Raw genomic sequence first — 25,620 nt, forward strand, 5'->3', positions numbered from 1 at the left:
CTTCGTAGTGGGTGTCAGTCTGCTGCATGTATGGATTGGAGGGGTTTGAAGTGGCTAATGTTGCAGCTGCGGTCTGGCTTCTGGTCCTTGGTCGTGCTTCCTGATCAGTGTGGGTTTGGGTGTGCTTTCTGGGTGGATGTGTGGTGGTGACATCCTGTGTGGACCTCGTGAGTGTGGGTCTGGTGTCATTCCTCGTGTTAGGGACACGTTTGTCAATAAGGGCAGGTTTCCAAATGGCTGGTAGGCATGAACAAACGAGATGATACCTCCCGCCTACCAGCCATTTGGAAACCTGCCCTTATTGACAAACGTGTCCCCAACACGAGGAATGACACCAGACCCACACTCACGAGGTCCACACAGGATGTCACCACCACATCCACCCAGAAGCACACCCAAACCCACACTGACCAGGAAGCACGACCAAGGACCAGAAGCCAGACCGCAGCTGCAACATTAGCCACTTCAAACCCCTCCAATCCATACATGCAGCAGACTGACACCCACTACGAAGATGTAGCACGACCACGAACACGGCCAAACAGCAGCAGTGCAGCTCACCAGCTCAAATCCCCTGCAGCACAGATTAGACTGAGCACAACCAAGCCCCACCAACACAGGACACACCCCAGCCAATCAGAGCACAGAAAAAACCCCATCCAATCAGAGCACAGCCAAGCTCCCACCCAATCAGTTCAAACCCCCACTAGCAGTTAAAAGGAAGAAACAGCTGCGATCACACACTGCTCCCAGAAGCACGAAGCTGAAGCCTGAAGATGACGAATGAGACTTCGTCGAAACGTCGCCAAGACACTTCCAATTTTACACGGGAGAAAACCCGAACAACCAAAGACCTATATATATATATATATATATATATATATATATATACCGTATATACTCGAGTATAAGCCGATCCGAATATAAGCCGAGGCACCTAATTTTACCACAAAAACTGGGAAAAACTATTGACTCGAGTATAAGCCGAGGGTGGGAAATGAGGCAGCTACTGGTCAATGTAAAAAATAAAGATAGAGCCAAGTAAAATAACATGAATATTTATTTGAACGAAAAACAATAAAAGTGCAAAAGGGGGAAGGAGGATTCCCAGCTTTAGAAAATTTAGAACTACGCCACCTTTGGTATGACCTGAGCATAGCTCATAAAATTATCTGCTACAATGTCCTTCCTGTTAAAGACTACTTCAGCTTCAACCACAACAATACACGAACACAAGCCAAACAGCAGCAGTGCAGCTCACCAGCTCAAATCCCCTGCAGCACAGATTAGACTGAGCACAACCAAGCCCCACCAACACAGGACACACCCCAGCCAATCAGAGCACAGAAAACCCCATCCAATCAGAGCACAGCCAAGCTCCCACCCAATCAGTTCAAACCCCACTAGCAGTTAAAAGGAAGAAACAGCTGCGATCACACACTGCTCCCAGAAGCACGGTTGAAGCCTGAAGATGACGAATGAGACTTAAACGTCGCCAAGACACTTCCACTTTTACACGGGAGAAAACCCGAACAACCAAAGACCTATATATATATATATATATATATATACCGTATATACTCGAGTATAAGCCGATCCGAATATAAGCCGAGGCACCTAATTTTACCACAAAACTGGGAAAACTATTGACTCGAGTATAAGCGAGGGTGGGAAATGAGGCAGCTACTGGTCAATGTAAAAATAAAGATAGAGCCAAGTAAAATAACATGAATATTTATTTGAGCGAAAAACAATAAAAGTGCAAAGGGGGGAAGGAGGATTCCCAGCTTTAGAAAATTTAGAACTACGCCACCTTTGGTATGACCTGAGCATAGCTCATAAAATTATCTGCTACAATGTACTTCCTATCAATGACTACTTCAGCTTCAACCACAACAATACACGAGAACACAATAGATTCAAACTTAAAGTGAACCTCTCCAATCTAGATTGCAGAAAATGTGACTTCAGTAACAGAGTTGTTAATGCCTGGAATGTGCTACCTGACTCTGGTCTCTTCCCAAAATCCCCAAAGCCTTAACCAAAGACTATCTAGTATTGACCTCACCCCATTCCTAAGAGGTCTGTAAGGGGCGTGCATAAGAGCACCAGCGTGCCTACCGTCCCTGTCCTAATGTTCCCTTTAGTTGTATTCCTTTTATGTATTCAATTCATGCTTATATTTATATAATTATTTAATATGTATTTGACAAAATAAAATGAATGAATGAATGAATAGAATAGAATAGAATAGAATTTTTATTGGCTAAGTGTGATTGGACACACAAGGAATGAATGAATGAATGAATGAATGAGTGAGTGAGTTACTTCAACAACATTGTCTCACAGAAATTGACAATACAACTGCAAGCATGAAAATGAGTCCTCCTTTAGCTTCCAAGGGACCAGGGTGCCTCTGAAGGTCAGTGCTCTAAGCACTAAGAACCCAGCACAAATCTAAGCCTGTATGCACACCAATAGTGAAAATACCCTGCACAGTGTCTCTTGGCAGAGAAGGTTAATTTTCATAGACGTTGGGGTGGCTCCTTTTTTTTTTTTTTTGGCAGGGCAAAAAGGATCTCTAAAATCATTAAACCCAAGGGTGGGGGAAAAAACAGCCACCAAAATGTTAAGGCCAGTTGTGTGACCTTCTCCAATACAGTTGGCCTGGCTGTTTGCCAAAACTTAAAACACCCTCCCATCCCCCTCCTGCTAAAGCTTCTTTCTTAAAACAATTGTGGTCTTTGCCTTTCATGTCGCTCAACCTTTCACCTGCCAGGTTCCTAGCCCTTCACCCTTGACCCACTGCTGTGTTTGCTTAGCATTGTGCCAATCGACTTTAGAAGTCTGTGTGTGTGTGTGTGTGTGAGAGAGAGAGAGAGAGAGGGAGGGAGGGAGGGAGGGAGGGAGTGCAAAAGGGGGAAGGAGGATTCCCAGCTCTAAACAAAGGGAAATCCCGGAATGCCAGCGCGAAAGGCGGTGCTCGCGTTCCTCCTCCCTTGCTCAAAAGCCCCAATAACCTTCACCAGCAAGGCAGACCCCCACGGGAAGGAAGGGGACGGGCTGACTCACCGAGCATCTGGCTGAAGAGCAGCTGCTCCAGGTCGCCCAGCACGGTGAAGCACGGAGGGAGAAGAAAGAATGAAAGAAGGAGGAACGGCCCTCCTTTCTCTCTCTCTCTTCCAGCGCCACGGAACAGAAGGGGACTAGGCGCGCACACACGCCCAGCTTCTGAAGCACGGAGGAGAAGAAAGAATGAAAGAAGGAGGAACGGCCCTCCTTTCTCTCTCTCTCTCTCTTCCAACGGAAAACGCTCTTTCGCTTGCGGGGAGAGGAGGGAGGAGGGAGGAGGTTGGCTTGCTTATTCAACCCTTCCTGGCTAGCCATCCAGCCCTTCCCAGGAGAAGGCGAGGAGTTTTGGGCGAGCGACCTTTTGCTAGAAAGCGGCAGCTGCTGCCCCAACACCACCAGTTGGGGCGGAGCCGGTGAGCTGCAGTAACTCCCGCCAGGCTATGCATTGGCGGGGAAGCCCTGGCGGTGCAGTCCTTCTCGGCTGAGGGAGGAGGTTTTCCCCTCTTCTCTCTCCGTTGCGCCTGAACATCTGCCTAGCAACAATGACGACACGGGAGAACCTTTTTTCTACTGGTTGAGCTTGGCCAATCGCCGGCTTGCTCTGAGTTGCTGCATTGTTTGTTCACCGGGCGTCTCAATTTACCAGAAAGCGGAACGCGAGTTTGAGGGTCGCGGGCGGGATGGCGCTGCGCTCTGCGCCGCGAAACCACCCAAAGGCCAGAAAAGGTCATTCCATCGAGTAATGGGCGGCTCCTTCCTCTCCGCCTTACCCATGCTGTGCGAGCCGGCTGGGCTGCAACCCCGCCGCCGCTCCTTCCTCAGCCTCCGGGCTCGCGCTCTAGCCGCCAGCTCAGGCCGGACTCGGCAGCTCCCATCAGCACTCGCACGGCGCGATTCGGGCAGGAGGAGTCGGGCTCGCTCCGTGGCGGTGGTGGCGGCGGCGGCAGCGGCGCCACCGCCACGGAGCGAGCCCGACTCCTCCTGCCCGAATCGCGCCGTGCAGTGCTGATGGGAGCTGCCGAGTCCGCCTGAGCTTGGCGGCTGCAGAGCGCGAGCCCCGGAGGCTGAGGAAGGAGCGGCGGCGGCGGGTTGCAGCCCAGCCGGGCTCGCATAGCATGGGTAAGGCGGAGAGGAAGGAGCCGCCCATTACTCGATGGAATGACCTTTTCTTCTGGCCTTTGGGTGGCTCGCGCGGCGAAGCTCGCGCGGTCGGGAAACCTCCTCCTCAGCCGAGAAGGCTGGCGGCCCCTGCCCAGCCCTCTCACTGCACCACCAGGGCTTCCCGCGCCAATGCACAGTCCGCCAAGTTTGCGCCGTCCGCCCACCAGACACGGGAATGGGGGCGGCCTGGGGCGACAAATCATGAGACCTCGGCGGGCCCGCTCCCGTCCCTCCCATGGGAGTCCGTTCGGTACCCCTCCTGTGCGGGGTTCCCGAAGGCGTGACTCGAGTATAAGCCGAGGGGCGTTTTCAGCACAAAAACGTGCTGAAAACTCGCTTATACTCGAGTATATACGTATATATATATATATATATATATATATATATATATATATATATATATATATATATATATATATATATATATATGGATTGCTTTATATATATATATATATATATATATATATATATATATATATATATATATATATATATATATATATATATATGGATTGCTTTATATTGTTCTGATACCAATGGTAATTGCCATATATATATATGGATTGCTTTATATTGTTCTGATACCAATGGTAATTGCTTGTGAATTACTTTCTATTGGCAAATCATTTCCATAACATTATTAAGAAAACTGCAGGGATGCAGACACCAGGAATTAAGCTTGGCTCAGTGTCATCCTTACTGCTAGATATGCAAAAAGGCTATGGTTACATCATATACTAAGCAGGGCCACAAGATATCTAGGGTTATTTCCAGCTGTGTGATTCTGCCATTTAAAGTACACAGGTTATCATAGAAGACACAAAATACTATGTTTCTATTAAAAGAAATAGGATCTTGGGGTAGACATGGGTAAAATTTTGCAGGCATGGTGTGAATATGAATGAATCTAAAAACTGTATGAGTAATAATAAGCTCCTGATTGTAATGTTTTTCCATTTCATCCACCCATTCAAATTCGCTAGACATTGTAGCTAATATGAGATTATAGATCTATAATATGAGATTATAGAGCTCTGTCAGTATTTATATATATTTCAGTTTAAAAAAAACCTGGGCTCTGATTTTAAATGAGGTTGTTAGGAATTATATAGAAAAGAAGTTTATACTTACAAAAAATACCCCTTGTGAGAGCTTGTAATAGTATTTCCCTCTTTCTTTCCCCCTTATGCCTCCTTTTTCAGATTTGTAAATTTATAAAGATATTAAGTAAGCATTTAATACACTGATATTACAGTGTAAGCAGGCAAATACTGGGTGTCATTGGTCAAATTACTCTGAAATCATAGATTTTGGGATTCTAGAATAGAAAATAATGGAAATTGCTTAAATAGTTGTGAATTTTTATGATAATGGTGGGATAAGTATCTGTAAATTTAAATTTAGATAAAGATGTAGGACAGGCATGCATCCCTGGGCGGTTAGTAATGTGGCCCCTCAAGACATAATAAATATTTAAAAAGGAAGTTTGTTATTTATATACATTAATTATATTATACATTTCACATGCAACCTAAGACAATTCCTCTTCACTTATTGCAATCCAACCAAGCGACACCCATGATGTAGGGTATAGCATGGTAAACTAAATCTTTGAAATAATAATAGTTGATATTATCATTGTTGTTATCTAATTTAGCATGATTTGTTTTGTTAATCTAAAGGGAATGCCTTCAGGTTCTGCAGATGACCCAAAGCAGCAAAATCAGGAATGAAATATTCCACCAGTTTGAAGGGGGTGTGCAACTAGGAGTAGGAGCTTTCAATCTGGTATGAACATTCCTTCGAATGTGTAATCGAACTTTTGATGCCTGAACTATTTAAAACAGGTGCATTATATTGTACCTTTCAAAACATTATTATACTTTCATTACACCCTGTACAATTTTTAAAATATCTGTACATATGCATCTTATGATTTGTGGTTTTACTGTTTTATTTGAATACAGAACTGCCTGAGGTTTTTTTTATTTATTTAATTGTTTTAGATTTATATGTTTGTTCCTCTCACCATGGCTCTGGGCAGAAAACAAGTTTAAACAAAATCTACATTATAAAATCATTAAATTATACAATTTCCCACATATAATTAAAAAAAGAAATGAGTTTAAAAAACCATAACATCATTTGGACTTTATTAATGTTATCTGAAGATCGTGCTGAACATTTTTAAAGCAATTTATGCTATAACTTAAATATTTGTTTTTCCTGCTGCATTAAAAACAGATGGAATCTTTTTTTCCTTTTTTGCAGATGCTGTCCCTTTTACCAGGAAGAATTCTCCGACTTCTTGAATTTATTGGGTTTTCAGGCAATAGGGTATTATATTTGTTATGAATTTTTAAAACAGCTTACGAGCTCTGCTTATCATGACAGGAATAAATAATTGATGCATCTGGATCATCTTTGGATCTCATTGTCTATCTGATTATAGGGATATGAGATGTAGGTGACACAAAGTATTTAAATCTTTAGTTTTAATATCTTCAATATTTTTATTACTATTGCTTTTAACAAGGCAGATTTTACAAATAATGGGATATAATTGCTGTCATCAACTGCTAACAAAATTGTTCTATCAACAGAACTTACCCCTTGACTGGTTTCTTTGTTTACTTTCTCTCCTTTCTCCAGGGAACAATGTATATATTTCTTGTCTGTCTCCTGTCTATAGCCCTGTCAGAATGGGACAACTTGCCACAACCAAACTGGCCGCTGGCAATTTGCCATGGCCAACTCACCACAGCCAACTTGCCACGGAACAACTCACTGGAGGACAATTTAACAATTCAATTTAGTTATTCAAGATAAAATAAAAAATGTTTTAATTTTTGTCATTTACATTTCATTCTATTCCTCCTTTTGCATCCTTAAATGATTCTATTCCACCATTTCTTTGATATCAGTGGCAAGTTGGATGTAGTGAGTTCGCCATGGCAAGTCAGCCATGGTGAATTGTCATAGACTTAGCCCTGTGCCTGAAAGTGGAGAGAAAACAATGGTGTACCCCACACTGACCCTACCTCTCTCCTGGGAACGAGGTGTGAAGGTTTGAGGGGGGGCTTTATGTGCATTCAGTTGAATACAAAAATTGTTGCATTTTGATCCATGACCCTTTTTATTTATGTTGTGGATCACATAGAGCAGGGCTGTCAAACTCCCGCCCATGGGCCAGATGCGTCATGTGCTGGCCATTCCCACATCCGGTTTAGTGAAAGGGAAAAAGTCCTGATATGTCACATGACACCACTGTGATGACGTGAGTTTGACACCCCTGACATAGAGTTTTGTATTCACACTTCAGCATGAGTACAAATCTCTACATCAGGGCTTTCAAACTCTCGGCCCTTGGACCAGATGCATCATGCGCTGGCCACACCTGTGCCCAGTTTAGCAAAGGAGAAAAAGGGCCCAATATGTCATGTGATGCCACTGTGATGATGCGAGTTTGACACCCCTGCTCTACATGATCCATAACCTAAATAAAACATGGTCATGGATCAAATAATATTCAGTACATTGAATAATCCATAGGACATACATCACTTCACTTGCAAATGATACTGACATAGTTGGAATTCTACCTTGCTGCTGTGTTCATTCACGTTTCTTTTTTGTATTTTCTTGAAATACCATATTTTTTGGAGTATAAGAAGCAGGTTAGTTTTTGAGGAGGAAAATGGGGGGGGAAATCTGCCTGCCAAGGATTCATCTGGCTAGCGTACTTAGTCTGGTCAGCTTTAGCACATTAATTTGCTGGTTTTTATCCACTGCTTGGGGATAAAAAACAACTTCTAAAGCACAACTGATCTTTGGCGAGAGAAGCAATGAGAAAAGCAGGCAAACCATGGAGATCGCTTTACTCGCTAGCGCTTCGTTAGGGCTGAAAAAAAACTTCACAGCTGAGAGTCGGAGGGAGCAGGCAAAGCATGGAAGATCGCTTCACTGAAAAAAATCTTCTAAAGCACAGCTGAGAGTCGGAGGGAGCAGATGTTTTGCTCGCTAGTGCCTAGTTAGGGCTGAAAAAATCTTTGAAAAAGCTACATTCGGAGTATACGACATACCCAAATTTTCAGCCCCTTTTAGGAGGGAAAAAAAGTGTGTCTTATACTCCAAAAAATATGGTAATTAGCATTCATAAAAATGATAGACTATTGTGACTTATATTGTATGATTTTGTGGCTGTTAACAGGAACTTGGTCTTCATCAGTTACGGGAAGGAGCTTCTGGTCCCAGTTTACGAGCAATACTGTGCACTTTTACCTTGTTGCTATATCACACCTTTGTTTCATTAATCCTTGGTAAGAATTAAAAATTAATATGTGAAAAATAATTTCGTGTATCACAAATTCTAATATAATTCCTAGTATTTATTTGTTTTGTTTGTATTTTCAGAAACACTAGTGGCTAGGTTTACAGTATAGAATGAATTTAAGTTAATAAATTAGTTAACATTAGTGATGATTGTGCTAACTCAATTAACTATAATCTTGATAAAAGAAAGAAGGGAACAAATTGTTCTACATAGGATGAAAAGTTCCTGTTCCCATGTTTTTTGCTATTTTAACATTTGATAGAAGCCTGTCTGTAGCACACCTTTGGAGGGAAATAAGAATGACAAAGCAAAGAAATGTTCATTTATTTATAATTAAAATGTAGGATTTTTATAAACAATAGCGTGATGGGGTTTGGAATTAGGCATGCAAATTTGAATAATCTTGATGCCTTTCAATTCAAAGCATTTATGTCATTAGGAACATAATAACATTAAGATAATGCAAATTAAATTAGCCCTGAACTTCCTATGGTAATATTAAGAAATGGGTATCTAATATATCAAATTAATTCATATTTAACATTTGTTTCAGATGTTTGGAAAAATTAGAAATAGTTTTTGGTTTCTGATCTTTCTTGATTCACACACTTTTTGAAGATAAAGCAGTTCCATCAGTACACAGAATGGGAGATAAGAGATTTTTATAGAATTGGATACCTAAATAATGAGTAAAACTCCATCACTACTGAAGTTATTTTGATAAAAAATAGGTTAAAAGCTACAACTTAATTTTAAAGGAGTTCAATCATTCTTTTATAAATTATCTAGATCTCATCAGGGAAGAGACATGTACTGTATTTAAAAGCAATCTTAATTAAAAACACAGGTTCTTTTGAAATTATAGATCTGAACTCAAATTTCTTTGAAACATTTTATTGCATATAATTCTTATAATCCAAATATTATTTATTTTAGATTTAATTAAATCTGGTCATTTATTAACTATATTAACAGTTTTTCTAATTGATCATCTTTCTACATAAATGTTGATTCTGGATAGAAAAATATTACTTGTGCTTTGAGAGAGTGAGAGAAAGTCATTTTCTTTTGGCTTTATTCCTGCTTCATCTTTCGGTTTAACTATGGTCCTGATGCTTCATTTTGTTAAAAAAGCATTTCATTTAAAAATATGATTTTTTAAAAAAAATCATATTTAAAAATGTTTTCTTTTTTTAAAAAAACATTAATGTTTGATAGTATCTTTCAGTGTTCTGCTTCACTATGAATGTCTTCCTGTACATAAGTTGTTCTCAACTCACAACCACTATTGAGCCTAACATTTCTGTTACTGATTGAGACATTTGTTAAGTGAATTTTGCCCCATTTTACAACCTTTTCTGACACCATTAAGTGAATCATTGCAGTTGTTATGTTAGTAACAGCTAGTTGGTAACAGTTAGTATAACAGTTATACTAACACAGTTAGTATGGTTGTTAAGTGAATCTGGTTTCCCCGTTGTCTTTGCTTGTCAGAAAGTCACAAAAGCTGATCGCATGACCCGAGGACACTGCAACTGTCATAAATATTGCTAGTTGCCAAGCATCCAAAGTTTGATCATGTGACCATGGGGATGCTGCAACCATCATAAGTATGAAAAATGGTCATAAGTCACTTTTTTCAGTGCTGAAGTAACTTTGAATGGTCAGTAAAAGTTTATAAGTTGAGGACTACCTGTAGTATGACAACTTTTATTACATTTCATTAAAATAGGTTTTCTTCTAATATTTTTTCTAATAATGCTATCTATTAATTGTATTGTTTTCTAATAATACTAATATTAATTAGCTTGTATGAATCAATGTATTATATTGTTATCAATACTGAAAGAGGATGTTGATATTTCTACAGGAACAGGGGAAGCCAATCTACATGAAGCAGAGGCTCTCCTTCAACCTTATCTTCAGAAGTTCCCAAAGGTTTTATGATTTCCCATTGTTAAGTATTTTTAACTGTGGTTAACACTTCTACCTTACTAACAAAGTTGCAATTTTTTTCAAGGGTGCCCTCATTCTGTTTTACGATGCCAGAATCAACATATTGAAAGGAAATTTTGAAAAGGTAACAGCAGATTGCCCCTTTTTAAAATAAAAACCGAAGTTCTGCATTAATTATAGGAAAATCGTGCTCACAAGCTTTTAAAAAAATCAAAGAAGGAAAAAATGGAGGAGAAAAAGAAAACTTGAACACTGTTTGGTAAAAGGCTCGTAATGATCAAGTTCAGTAATGACATTTGAGAGTGGAAAGAGCCCCCCCAAAAAACCCATCAACCTCCCAAACAGCTGTTAATCCACCAAGTTAGGGAATATCAATAGCAATGTTAAGGTTTACTTTCATAAGAAGCAAGTCCTCATATTTTCAGTTTTTCATGTGAGATGGCGAACCCTCATAAAACTTTAACCTAGGTAACAATCAAATATACCGATTCTTTCCTTGCTAACTGATCATTGTTATAAAGCCGTCTTAAAACATTTAGACAGGCTTATCTAATTGGCAATTAATGTCCATTCCACCTTTCACACATAACATCAAATTGCAGTTGTTTGCTTGAATATTCTAAATAATGAACCATAAAATTTATGATATTCTTTATATCTATCTTTTTATATAGGATGAAAATAAAAGGCCATAATTTGAATGAGAAGTTTTCTTTTATATGGTTTGACTTTTCTCTCCCTTTAAATTCCAGGCTGAGGTAACATTCCAGGACTGCATTGCAGCTCAGCAAGAGTGGAAACAGATCCATCATCTCTGCTACTGGGAACTGATGTGGTGTTACTCCTTCCAGCAGAACTGGCTTCAAGCATATCGGTATGCAGATCTGCTTTGCAAAGAAAGCAGGTGGTCAAAGGTAAATGGGTAACCCAGTACTGTTGTGAAGTGGTGAGAACACTTCATGCTTACACAGTATGCCATCATAAAAGCCATTGGTTAAATACTCAAATATCATTCAGCTCAACATTGATTTAAAGGAAATCATTAATTGTAACTGATTTTTAGAACTGGGAAATTGCCAAAGTGGAAATTATAGTAACAACCACTGAGAAAAAAATGCTAAATTAGACAATTCCACATTTATGATTTTTATTTCAGTAAGATGGCCCCTTGTTTTTCCTATGCCCTCATTCACATTGCCAAAAAAGGCATTTTAAACGTAGGCATTTCTAAGAAGTCACAATTATGTCAAAACAATTCATTACTTATATCATCAGGCAAATAACACAATTATGTACATGATGTCTGATTGCTAGTGGTGTCATGAATCTGTGTCATCTACTTTTGCTCACCACACTATGCTTTGTGAGGCAAAACTTTGATGGTGATTTTAATGGAACAATAATTTGGCTTAATATCTCTGTGATTACACAGTGTGTACAAGGAAACACTGTGATCAGATACGTTGTAAGAAAGTATATATTGAATATTTTTATTCTATTTTGTCTAGGCAATATATGTGTTCCAGAAAGCTGCCATTTTGTGTATGCTTCCTGATGCTGATGTGAAAACAACAGGAGAAGATATTGTAGCTTTGTTTCGGTAATACTTTTCAAAAGAAAAGAATTTATTTAAAGCTTGATCTTTTAAGCTATATATCTTGAAAATTTTATGTTTTTTGCTTACTATCATTGCCTCAAACCTGCTCATCTGAAAAAGATTGCTTTCATTTATAACCTTATGGTTTGGGGAAAGTGGGTGAATCCTTCCCTAGGGGTTTGCTATAGAGTTTCTTCTGCCACTTGAATTTATATTCTAAAGTGGATGATGGCATATAAAATAAATTCTAGAGATAAGTATGTCCTACCCTTAGTTAAAAAAATATTTTAGCAATTCGTCTTCCAACCAGTACCTTATCTTGATTATCTAGGGATAATTAATTAATAGTTTTCACATTCAAAAGTGAGAAATCTGCTGATCTGGCATGAGACATTTTTGCAGAATCCATTTTGCACCTAAGACTGCACATATTTGTTAACTAAAATAAAGTTTTTGCTCCTTTCTGCTAGAAAGTTCCTGACTTAACTTTTAAGATTTGGGAAATTAGCTTCATTAGAGTAAAATACTTGGACTTCCTTGCATGATTTTTTTTGTCATTCCATTAATCCAATTCCATACTTTGGCCCTTACAAATTTGACTGTCGATACAGTTGCATGTAATTCAATAAGATTTGCTGCATTTGAAAACATATAAACCTGAGACATTTTAGGAACCTCTGTTCTTTCCTTGTATATGGTTTATTATTTGGAATGCTTTCATAACAATCTTGTTATCATTTTCTTTTCCAAATATACGGAAAGAGAGCCTAAAAAAGGATTTAACATTTTTTCACATTGTAACTTTGCAAATAATTTTTTAGATTTACTACTGTGGAAGCATTTTGTCAAACATGCTTGAAAAGCTTTCTGTCTACAAGACAATAAGCTAAATGTTGTTCACAAACCTTTATTACTAGGATCTACATGAATGATTTCAACTTACTGCTGGAAAGCCTTCATCTAAACTATCAGATTAGATTGATTGTTTGATCCTTTTTCCTTTTCAGTGATAGTTTCTTTTGTTCTTAGTCTCCTGTCTCTTTCATTGCTTTCTTGCAGATTTTTGAGATGAAGTTCCTTTTAGTGTTTAGCACTCATTTTTATTTTCTGTACCTGTATATATAGCTATATGTTCTATAGTGAGGTATCTCCTACCTGGAGATACCATGATTATGAATTCTGCTAGGGTTGCCATGATTCTTTAGACCAACTTGGCAACTTGAAGATGTATGGACTTCAACTCCCAGAATTTCCCAACTCTCAGAATTCTCTCAGAACATGTTGGCTGGAGAATTCTGAGAGTTGTCCACATGTCTTAAGTTACCAAGGTTGAGAAACCCTGCTTTACAGTTTTCAGTATCTTTTAAAGACTCATCTGTTCATCCAAAGTTTCATTTGATCTATGTTGTTGTGTTTAATGTACTTTCATCCTTTTAATTTGCTATAATTTTCTATGATGCTCTTCCATTTTTATTTCTAAAAATTACACATCAAGTAATAAATATTATAAATTAAAATTAAAATACCTCTCTAGGCTTTATTATACAGTAGAACTTATTATAGGTTTGGGGATTGCTGAAATAGAATCAGTAAAGCAAAAGTCAACAATATGACCTTTTCATGTCTAAAGAAAAGTACTGTTTTTCCTCTTATAGGCAAGTAGAAGGCCTAAAGCAAAGAATTGCAGGAAAATCTATCCCAACTGAAAAGTTTGCTGTGAGAAAAGCACGACGCTATGGGACCTCTCCTCCTGTGAAACTGATAGTGCCTGCTCTGGTATTTACAGCAGACTTACTTCAATCATCTTTTGAGTGACAGAGTAAATATGTGTTTGTGTGTATGTATTCTTGTACATAACCAAGGAAAATTATATTCCTATTTGGCTTTATCATGGAAAGCCTAATTTATTTATTAGATAAAGCACAGAAAAAACCTAATGATTGACATTTCCTAAATATTATAAGATAAACTTAGAAATGTGTGATTTTACTGTAACTTATATATCAATGTACTGTAGCTTGCCAAGTAAGTTATAATATTTCCAACTCTTGAGAGGCTAGATGTTGAACATAAATTATTAGCAATAATAATATATTATAGCAGAATATATATTGTAATTAATAATGTAATATGTCTGCCAAGATCATTCCCTAAAACTTTGGAGATACATATACAGGATCTATTCAATTTCAGTCTTTGTTACGAGCCAAGTTACATAATAAATATTAAAGGAACAATCTATAATTTACAGGCTGCTACAATTATAATCAATGTGATCCTATTTATAAAATATTTAATATTTCATAAATATGGATTCATGTTGCAAGTAAGTTATATGAGTATTTGTATGCTTACATTTTTATTCCAGTTTCCAAACAAGAAGAGGTTCAAGAGAGCAAATACAAAAATTAAAATCTGGCATTTTTACTGAAAAAGTATTAATTTTTAATTTGCAATTTTTCATGAAGTATATCGTCTTAATATCTGGTTCCTTAATAATTGCTTTTTAGCTAGATTCAGAGAATACATTTGTTACATTTTAAAATTCTACTCTTAATTTACACTGAAAGAAATATTAATGCTGAACATCTAGCTTTATTCAGAAGTAAATAGATAACATTGTAAATAAGTACTTTTCATTCAATGACTTCTTTTTCTCAGGAAATGATGTATGTCTGGAGTGGGTTTTCAGTTCTTGGAAAGAGAGCTGACTTCACTGAAAATATGCTAATAACCATTGAAAAAGAAGAAACACTTTTAAAAAATGAAACCCGTGAGTTTTACTTTGATTTATAAGATGCAAGTTACAAAACATAATTGAGCATATTTAAATATTCTATGAAGAAAAGACACATTTGCAGTCCTCTGAATTTAATAAACATATATTTTATTTATTGAATGCCATAATAAATACCTGTTCTTTTCATACACTCCCAATTCTGATGAATCCATAGAAACTCACATTGATAAATCCTATCTTTACACTTTGCTTGTGCTTGATAACGTTAAGCAAGGGTCATATTTTTATACACACATACACTCATATGCACAAAAATTTTATTTAGAAATATTAATAAGCTCAGTTTTCCATATTCTAGGAAAAAGCCCTCTTGTTAACTCTACTTTTCATTCTTTCAAAGGTTATATAGTCTTAAGTTGGTTGGCAGTAAATATGAAACAAGAGCAAGGTTTTACTGTGACAATAGATGTTGCTTGAACCTGGCTGGTGTGGATTTTAAAATTCTAAACATGCAGTAACTAAGGGTTAGAGGACTCTTGTTGTAAATAATAATTAAAAAGATCCTCTGAGTACAACAGAAATATGGTTTTCAAAGCAAGGCTGTTGATGTATTTTGCTTTAACCTTCTATTACAGGTAGCAAATGCAATAAAAATAATATGCAGGGAGACCCTGTATCAACTAAACTATCACATATTTCAAGGCTATATAAATAAATACTAAATAATATTTCAAATATTAAATTCATCTTTTTAAACATAGCAATTAATAGACCTATTTTCATGATTTCTCACATGTTTAATACTGTGTTTCTGGAGCTATCATTTTGACCAATAATTGAATATGAAATAAGGGAAGTGGGAGAATGGTAGAGGATATGCTTTATTTTGGAACATTCCAGTATTAAGATATACTTTATAGATATTCTCCTTTATACTGGAATTGAATATTACTAAACAAGTTTTTGATTAATTTTGTTACTGTATACAATAGCTATTAAAGATTAGATTTAAAATAGATAAAAACTGTTAATTATGGTATTTGACAATTGGTTGTATTCACAACTTTCATTATAATAGATATAATTTTAAATTTGCTTATGTTTAATTTTCAGATCACACTGAATATTACATGGATGATGTATGTCTGCTACAACTACTAAAAGGATTGTGTTTGAAGCACTTAGGAAGACTCTTGCAAGCAGAACTCTGTTTCAGTCAAGTTATTCAAAGGTAAATAGTGGGAACAGAATTTTAAGATTCAATAATATTCAGCAACACAGAAAATTCATTAGAATACTTCAATTAAAGCCATTAGAATGTAGTATTTAAGAGATGTATTTGTGTCTTTCCCTATGTTAGTGTCTGACTTTATTCTCCCATTTTTTCCCTAGCTGACAAAATCTGTGAAAGAAAAGCCAAGGAATCTTTGACATTTTCTCTTGTATTTATGGTTGTATTGGAAAATAGGAAAAAGGGACAGGAACTATTCAGGCACATATGCGGAATGGTTGCTTACCCTTCTGCCTCTTATATATATTTAACTGTAAATGGAATTTCATCCAGATGGACTTTCATCCATCATTAGGTGCAAAACTTCTGGGTGTCTTTAAGATGCTGAGTCTGCCATTGACACACAGGGGAAAAAAAACTTCAGCGTCCATGATATCATCTCATATTCATCAGGTCAAGTCATCTAACCACTGCCTACCTGGATAATAATTATCACCTTTACCGGTAGTTTATGGATAGGTCACATATGAGTTGCTTAGAGTTTATCTATGTATTTAGTTAGCCGGTTAACATTTTTTATGCCACCGACTACCAGTAACTTGTAGTGCCCCCCCCCCAATATGCTTTCTTTTCTGACAAAATTTCTGTCCAAGTGAGCAGTTGAAAGTTTTCCCTGCATAGATAAAACTTCACCAGCCAAATGGATCATGAGACTTCTGCAGGTGCAGAGATCCTTCTTTTCAGCTGTCCCATGTTGGTTGCCTTCTATTAGAATTTAAAACTATTCTACCAAAGTACATAAACATGGTTTAAGGAAGACATAAGGTAGCTAATTTTCACTGGTAATTTTTTATAGATATATTCAAAGAGTAATTATTGCCCTTAATAATGATATGTCTATTTGCATTTTAGTGAGAAGCAATTAAAGTATGATACCTATTTAGCTCCATATTCAACGTATGAGTTGGGTCTTCTATATAAACAACAGGATGAAAGAGAAAAAGCTGTAAGATTTATAGAAGCTGCAAAGTAAGTAGTAATTATTTTATACAACTATAATCAATAAATACATAAAATATATTGATTTCAGCTTGCTTAAATACTTTAAGATAGTTAAGATACTTATATTCTGTTACTGCATTCAAATAACAAGTTTGGTTCAATATATCTTGCTGAGTGAAAAAAAACAGGAAACATTTATATACTTACTTCTTAATACAAGAGATCAAATTATATTTCCAAATGATTAAGCTACTTCCACATTAGAGAGGAAGGTTGCACAAATGCCAAAAGTATAAAAGTTGTTGCAGGAGCCTGATGGGGATAACAGTTGAAGAACACACACTCTGAACTGAAAATAGGAGAATTGACATTAAATTTGAAAGGTTTCTTCTAGAAGATCTTGTAAACTAAAATATGACCATCTGATTACTAGGAAAATTGAAACTTGGGTATTTGAGAGTAAAAATTAAGATGGGATTTTTGCATTTGAGCAGGAACTAATAGAGAACATTGGATAATGAGAGTGCCTGGATTAGGACAGGGCATAGTCTAGAACAGTCTAGAACAGTGTTTCACAACCTTGCCAACTTTAAGATGGGTAGACTTCAAATCCCAGCATTCTCTAGCCAGCAGCATGCTTAAAATTTAAAAGATACAGATAGTTCTCGACTTATAACAGTTTATTTAGTTGTTTAGCTGTTCAAAGTTACAACAACACTGAAAAATTGACTTATGACCACTTTTCACATTTATGACCATTGGAGTATCCCTATGGTCATGTGATTTCCATTCATATGCTTGACAGCTGGTTCATATTTTGTGACAGTTGCATTGTCCCAGGGTCTTGTGACTTTTGAGACTTTCTGACAAGCAAAGTCAATGGGAAAGCCAGGTTCACTTAACAACTGTGTTACTAATTGAACAACTGCAGTGATTCAGTTAACAAATGTAGCAAGAAAAAATAAAATTGGGGCAAAACTCAACAAATTTCTCACTTAAATTTTGAGCTCAAAATTTGGTCGTAAGTCGAGGACTACCTGTAAAATATTTCCACTGGAAAAATCTCATCCACAAATTTGTCTCTTTGATTTTATTGGACTGGTTGAGGCATGACAAATGACCAAGTAAACTGAATGTTCTTTTGTAGAAACAATTACAAGGAATATTCCATGGAATCCAGATTACATTTCAGAATCCATGCAGCACTTAGCAGTATGAAAGTGACTCCTGCTCCAACACCATGATGCCTTCTGAAGTAGATGTCTAACATGTCTATACAAGTTAATATTTGAAAGCCTACAAAAATCATGTAAATGATGTAACAAAAAAATGTAGTTTATATTTTCTATCATTTGTGATAATTGAGTGTCTGCCTCATCATTGTGAATGCTTCTTTTTTCTATGGTTCACTTCCATATTTCTGCTTAACATTTTAGAGGAAACCTATTTTATTTATAGAAAGGTTAATGCTTGAAACAATAGGGGAATATTAAAAATTGCTGGTACAATAAAGAGTAATTCAAACAATTTATTTTTTTATGGAAATACTAATATTGTTTATGCATGAAACGGTACGATACATTTGGTAATAGTTTCAGCATTGCATAAAGGCTTGTATTTCTGCAATACTTTTATTATGTGATAAGATTAAAAAATTGGCTGCTGGTAGCCCTAGATGCTGTATCTGGATTTGAAGCTTAGTTTTACATACCAAAGACCAAATTTACCATACTGTAGCCAAAATAATGCTTCAAGTCACTTCATGAATGTTAGCTTGCATTCAGTGCAATATCCTGACCAAATCTCTAAAGATAGTTAGGAAAGGACTTTGAGCTTTCTTTGATAACCCAGGAGTGTTTTTAAAATATAGAAAGAAAATATTTCTCAGTGAAAAGGAAAAGGAAAAATGAAACAATAGAAATATTTCAGTTTTTTGTTCCATTATATCAGTTTTTTGTTCCATTAATTCAGCAACATCACAGAGAATTCACTATAAAAATATGCAGCTAATGTTCTGAAGATTCTTATGCCCCCTCATTAACACTGGAGGTCAGCAGGTTTGATTCTATTTTCTTCCATATATTGTAGCAAAATTCTCAAATTTCAATTTCATATTTCTTATGGAATTGGTATCTGTCATGTTTACTTAGCATATTATCTTGATCAGATTTTTAAAAATGTTTTGCAGTAAACTAGTAATTAAATATTTTTATTCTCCATCTTAGTTTCTTATGAATGTATATGTGTTACTTTGCAGTATTTTATGTCACAGAGCCTGCAGGCAAATGACCATGTTTGAGGGCTTATAAATGTTACCTCTCCAGGTTTAGTGTTTTCCCATAGGAATAAAAATGTGACTAATCAAGAATGTCTATTTAATGACCATAACTGTCTATGAAAGATATTTATTGGTTTCATACATACTACTGTAGTGGCCAAAATTGTGGAAACCTTTTGGGAAAAGTGTGTTTTCTAAAACCAGCTAATAACACCACTTTTTTTTGGAGTAGAACCATAAAATTTTATATCAGTGGAAATATAATTTAATCAAGAATGTAATGCAATAACTTTTATGAAGGATTTGCTATTATAATAGCCATTGCAGTATAAAGAAGAAAAGTGACACACATAGAAAAAATGAGGTATACAAAAATTATCACGTCAGTTAATACTTAGTTGGGTAACCTTTAGCATGAATTACGACCTTACAATGTCTTCCTATGGAGTGGAACCAAGTCTTTTAGTTCTGCAGCTGTTATAATGTGAAACCAAGATTGAATGATTGCTTCTATTAACTGGGTTTTATTTCTGGGTCATTTCTGACTAATAAGTTTCTTTAGTTGGCTCCATAAATTTTCAATTGGGTTAAGGTCTGGGTTATTCCCAGACTGTTCCAGCAGTGGAATATGATTATCTTGAAACTCCAAAAAAAAAGTGGTGTTATTAGCCATCAAACCTCAAAAATACACTCTTCCCAAAAGGTTTCCACAATTTTGGCCACTACTGTATAGCTGTTTGAGATTAGTTTTTTTCCTTGTCTTGGTCTTTCTGTATTTAAATTATTTTATCAGCTGCTAAATGAATTGAAAAGCTGGGCTTTTAGAGTTTTTTTTTAATTGTCAAAACTGATGGACATGCACAAGGTCCATGTTCATAAGCAGCTAATATAGGAACACAAGGATAATTTCTTCTAGATTTTTTTAGCATAGTTCTTATATGAATGGATTTTTCCCCATTAGCTCATTGCAATTGACATTTTGTTTTGTTTTTTACTATACTTTATTCTGCAATATCTTTTCTGCATCTATTCTTTTACTCAGTTTTTAACACCTTCCAGTTTGAAGAAAAGCACACTTTGTATATAATTTTCCTACATGCTTATACTCTAATTAGGAAAAGTACTAATGGTAAAACCAATTTATCTGAGCACATGTGGCTTTTATACTTTTAATCTGTGTGACACAATGCATGGTTAATACATTATTTCAACTGATTACAAATTTTAAGTGCTTAAAAAGAGATTTAATTATTTCTTGCCTAGGGACCTTTCTTACATCTAAATCAAAAATATTCTTCATTTATCGTAACAAATGGCCACTCTTGTGTATGTTTCTTTGTCCAGAATTTCCCATCCAGAACTCTGTGAGTGTCACTAGGTTACTTATTACATTCTGTTAGACAAGAACATTGTAAAAATGTAGTCATTTCTAGATTTAAAGAATTTAATGTTAAACATAGGGATACAGTTAGGCTTAAATCTGTTTTGCTCCAACTTATAGTTTTGCATTAAAATATTACAACTATTCTATGGTTATAATCTCTATATTAACACTAATTCTTTTAGTGTTATGTTGCTTAAATATCCACATTCTGCACTGCACCTTTAATAAGAGCTAATTATTTCCACCTTTTGATAGAACCTTTAGGAACACATTACATGTTTTTATAAAAGAAGTAACAAAAGGATTTTGTTTGTGTAAGTTATAGTGACAGTGGTTCCCATTTGACTTGCACTGTTATCGAGGCCAGGAAGTAATATATTAAATAGATTTAGAAATTTTGCTAATTGCAGCAAAACAGTCCAGCTTCTATCAAAATAACAATTCATGCTCTGGAACTAATTTTAATATTCGACTACTGTGGATGTAATTGACTGCTATTTTTCTTCTCTTGTTTGCACTGTATTTTGTAAAGCTGTCTCAAATTAGTTTTAAAAATTAAATAAACTAAAATGTAAACTATGTTTACTTGGAAACAAAGCTATTTTGGTTAAGCAGAGCTTAGTTTTAAGTAAGAATACATAGAATTTAATGTTGATTGCAGTATAGCACAAGAATTACAGTAGTGTTATTGAGCAGAATTTGAAGAGAAATTATATCTAATCCTTCATGTGAGTTGTCAAAGTTTTGTTATCCTGCCTTTCTGTGATAGGTAACAAAATAAACATGTATTTAAATAATTCTGCAGAGATAATAGTTTCCATGACTAAATAGGTTGCACATTCAACTGCAAGAAAATTGCCAAAGTATTTTTAGGAATGTGATGGTATATTGAAATTATAAATAAATAAAAATTCTCAACAAGAGCTTTCACACATTGCTTTGCTTCTCTCTCCTGAATACCTGCATATGGAGCCCATAGAACATCTGATAACGAACAAGAACTGTTCAAACTGGTGTGTTTTTTTCACAGTTTATAGCATTTTAACAATATTCAGTAAGCAGTAACATTGCTAAAACTTACGATGCATGTTAAGGCTGTCTTCCTTAATGACAGGATAACACTTAACCAAACAGAGCTAATAGTCCTTGGCAGCCAAACTAGTACAGGCAGATCTCAACTTACAACCACAATTGAGCCCAAAATTTCTGTTGCTGTGAGACAATTGTTAAGTGAATTTTGCCCTATTTTACGATTTTTCTTGCCACAGTTAAGTGAATCACTGCAGTTATTAAATTAGTAAGACTGTTAAGTGAACTTGGCTGCCCATTGACTTTGCTTGTCAAAAAGTTGCAAAAGGTGAACACATGACCACAGGATATTGCAAGTGTCATAAATATGAGTCAGTTGCCAAGCATCTGAATTTTGATCACATGGCAGTGATGTAGCAGTTATAAGTCACTTTTTTCAGTGATGTTATAACTTTGAACAGTCAGTAAAATATCTTGCCTCCATAAAACACTGCCCAAGGGAAACATTTGCCTAAGGATCATGTATGATACAAGCCATACAGCACTTCAGATTCCAAAGAAATGGTGCTTCAAAGCATTTTGGTATAAATCTTCTGTAGGTCAATAAAATAAAATATTTCTGAATAATCATGTACTGTATGATATACCATAAATGTCAGAAGCTTTCTCAATTGACATTTAGCATATAATTCTTGAGAGTTTTAAAATGCAACTTGCATTGTTAATCTTTTCATTGTGGAAAAATTCTAAGGTCCCAGGTTTTCCCTGAACCTTAAATCTTAAGGTTCTTAAATGCAAAGCATACATGGAGCCCAGAGTCAGCTGTGCTGATTCCAATCTCTCTGTTTCTCGCTGATGGTAAAAGATCTGACTTTGGCACCGATATCCATTGGATTTCTTTTCCAGCCATTAATACACCACATATAAGAATATACCTAAAGGAACATTTGTGTTGTAAACTAATCCATAAATTAATTTCTGCAGACTGGAATTAGAGAGTTGTGATTTGTTCTTCCGTGGACATTTTACCTAATTTTTGTTACCCAGACATGTTGAGAGAACATATTTTGTCGTTTTACACAACCAAACTTGAAGAGCTGTGGCTAAATTTATGATTATGGGACTGTATTGCCTTCACTAGGTCTGACTGAATTTTTACCTACTCTTGGAATTTGTGTGCTCCTAATGGGAGGTGCCTTCATTCTTATGCAAATACTAATTAGGGTTTTGTTAATTTGTACAGCCCTTCTATCAAAGACTTTGGTACTTCTTGGTAAGTCCGATGCTGTGTTAAGCTTGCCTCAAGTCCAATCTGGTGATCTCAGTGCAAACTATAGAACTGAGTCAGATCCCATTTCCGTTATCATTTTCATTTTTTTGATAATGGACAGGATTTCCAAGGCTAGAGTTTTACAGATGATGAAATAATCTAAGGAATGTTACTAAATTAAAAATATTCCTTCTCAGTTTCTTTATGATTAACTTTGAGCAATGCTGTGCTTGATTTTCCTCAGCAGGTGGCAATCTTAACAAAGCCAAATGGATTTTCTTAGTTTTCTGCTAACATTCTCATGTCCCTAATGTGTAACAGCTTCTGTTTAACAGCTATGCCACTTTTCTAATTGGTGTATGGAACAGCAGGTAACTTGACCGTATATATCTACATCAGTGTTTTTCAAAGTTGGCAACTTTAAGATGTGTGGACATGAATTCCAATTCTGATGGGGAATTTTGGGAGTGGACTCCCCATGCATCTAAAGTTGTCAGATTGAGGACTACCTGTACCAAATTTCATTCTGGAATTGCAGATATGACTATTCAATATAGTGAATGGTTCCAATTCAGGAGCAACGTGGCGGGTAGTTATTTGTTGCAATAGGAATGATCAACAGACCCAAGAGTATTTTCTTCCCGTTCTCCTTTCTGTTGCTCACCAAGCAGCACGAGGATCTTTGCTATGATTTAACGCATCCATATAATCTAAAATTGTAAAACAACGTGATTGTCAAATGAAGATAGAAAACCTTGTTTTCAGTCATATATGAAGATTCTTTTTTAAAAAAAATACTTTTATTAAACATTTTAATTTTTTTCAAAAACAATTTTCTTCTTTGCAACATTTCTGTATCGGTATACATCCATTTGGCCACCTAATGAGAAGGAAGGACTCCCTGGAGAAGAGCCTAATGCTGGAAAAGATTGAGGGCAAAAGAAGAAGGGGACGACAAAGAATGAGGTGGCTGGATGAAGTCACTGAAGTAGTAGGCGTGAGCTTAAATGGACTCCAGAGGACAGGAAGGCCTGGAGGAACGTTGTCCATGGGGTCGTGATGGATCGGACATGACTTTGCAACTAACAACAACAACAACAACAAATGCATCAATTATATTTCCATTTTTCCTTTTACACTTATATAACTATACATGTGGTTCCATTGTCCTTTATATATACAAACATATTACTATACTAATATATAAACATACATTTTGTGTCATTTATGTTTATACAGATTTATTTAGTAAATATGTGAAGGTTCTTATAGAGTCCTATCTGTTTTATGTTGGCTGATGTTGACACCAAAAATAATATATGGGAAAATAGTTGTTTTTAATTGCATGAAAGTTACAAAACCCATGAACCATTGCAATAGTCTTAATCTGCAAACTCTTGGAGTGCTGGGTTAAGGCTTATAATTGTCTCAGAATTCCTCTTCTGTCTTCCAGCCCACCAGATAAAATGTTTTCTTCCACCACAATGTCTGAGAAATCACAGGAATGTTTTGCTTTCATTAGAGTATGTTGATATTGTGCTGGAGTGAAGCCTTAATCTTTGTTATTTTGGCCATACTAATCTTCTGTGACATATATACTATCTAAGTACTTCATCCAACTGTATATTTAAACCTAGTGTGCCTAGGACATGTCTAGACTAGCAAATGTTTTTTCTAACCTTTATTTAAAGGAAAGATTAATTTCATTCACAACCACGGTATACATAGATTAGAATGATTGTGACAACAAAGGGCATTCAGCATCCAAAATATCAGCACAATAAGCCAACACTTTTATATGTAAGTTGCTTTTTTATGTTGCATTACCACTAGTATATATTGTTATTGTAATACGTGTGCCTTATATCTTATCAGTAGGAAAAAAAGCACAACAGTTCAACCAAACTTTAGGACTTAGAAATTAAATTCCATTCATAGCTATTTTGCTCAGTAGTATCTTTTTTTGTTAGCCTCCCAACACAAATGATACAAGACTGCACTCTTGTAAGGGAAAGTGAAATGCTATGCTGGCATAGGAAAAAAGTGTGAATGGGAGCCTCTTTGGATGAAGCTCGTCTGAGTCTGGTTCTGCCTCCAGATGATTCCATTTCAGAACCTTTCACTGGTAACACAGTTTGTTGAGATTTCACCCGGTAACCCCCAGCAGGTCAACTTGACCAGTTGCTCTTTGTCAGGAGAACTGATGATGGGAATAGCATCCTCCCTATTCTTGCTGGCATAGCTCTTCTCTAGAACTGGCTTTAGGGATGATTTAAGTTTGTTTTTTCTTACCCCATTTGCTTAGGTCATTAAACATCTATTCAAACACCTATTCAATCCGATTAGGACTTTTCTTGTGAAGACTCCATAGGTTGTCTTTTAATTTATGGCCATAATTGGGTCTTGAATTTCTGATGGTGGTTTAAGCGAGTTGTCCTCAGTTTTACAACCTTTTATGCTGTGGTGGTTAAGCAAATCATGATTAAGTGAATTATGTGGTCATTAAGCAAATCTGGCTTCCCCCATTGACTTTATTTTTCAGAGCCCTCCTGGGAAGATTGCAGATG

At 36.1% G+C, this 25,620-nt stretch overlaps 1 protein-coding gene across 4 annotated transcripts in view; it reads left to right on the forward strand.

Annotated features, from left to right (window-relative positions):
- The window catches only part of TTC39B (tetratricopeptide repeat domain 39B), a 79,665-nt gene extending 57,988 nt beyond the window's left edge, over positions 1-21,677 (forward strand). For all 4 annotated transcript variants that reach the window (XM_058171432.1, XM_058171435.1, XM_058171433.1 and 1 more), the window contains 12 exons: positions 5,916-6,021; positions 6,505-6,570; positions 8,444-8,552; positions 10,437-10,504; positions 10,587-10,646; positions 11,275-11,436; positions 12,031-12,122; positions 13,775-13,895; positions 14,781-14,892; positions 15,973-16,090; positions 17,003-17,119; positions 18,240-21,677. In XM_058171432.1, the coding sequence (XP_058027415.1) occupies positions 5,916-6,021; positions 6,505-6,570; positions 8,444-8,552; positions 10,437-10,504; positions 10,587-10,646; positions 11,275-11,436; positions 12,031-12,122; positions 13,775-13,895; positions 14,781-14,892; positions 15,973-16,090; positions 17,003-17,119; positions 18,240-18,336 (1,228 nt within the window). In that variant the 3' untranslated portion in view covers positions 18,337-21,677. The remainder of the gene's footprint in view (positions 1-5,915; positions 6,022-6,504; positions 6,571-8,443; positions 8,553-10,436; positions 10,505-10,586; positions 10,647-11,274; positions 11,437-12,030; positions 12,123-13,774; positions 13,896-14,780; positions 14,893-15,972; positions 16,091-17,002; positions 17,120-18,239) is intronic.
- Positions 21,678-25,620: the final 3,943 nt, after the last annotated feature.

Source organism: Ahaetulla prasina, chromosome 2 (assembly GCF_028640845.1).
Source record: "Ahaetulla prasina isolate Xishuangbanna chromosome 2, ASM2864084v1, whole genome shotgun sequence".
Lineage (NCBI taxonomy): Eukaryota > Metazoa > Chordata > Lepidosauria > Squamata > Colubridae > Ahaetulla > Ahaetulla prasina.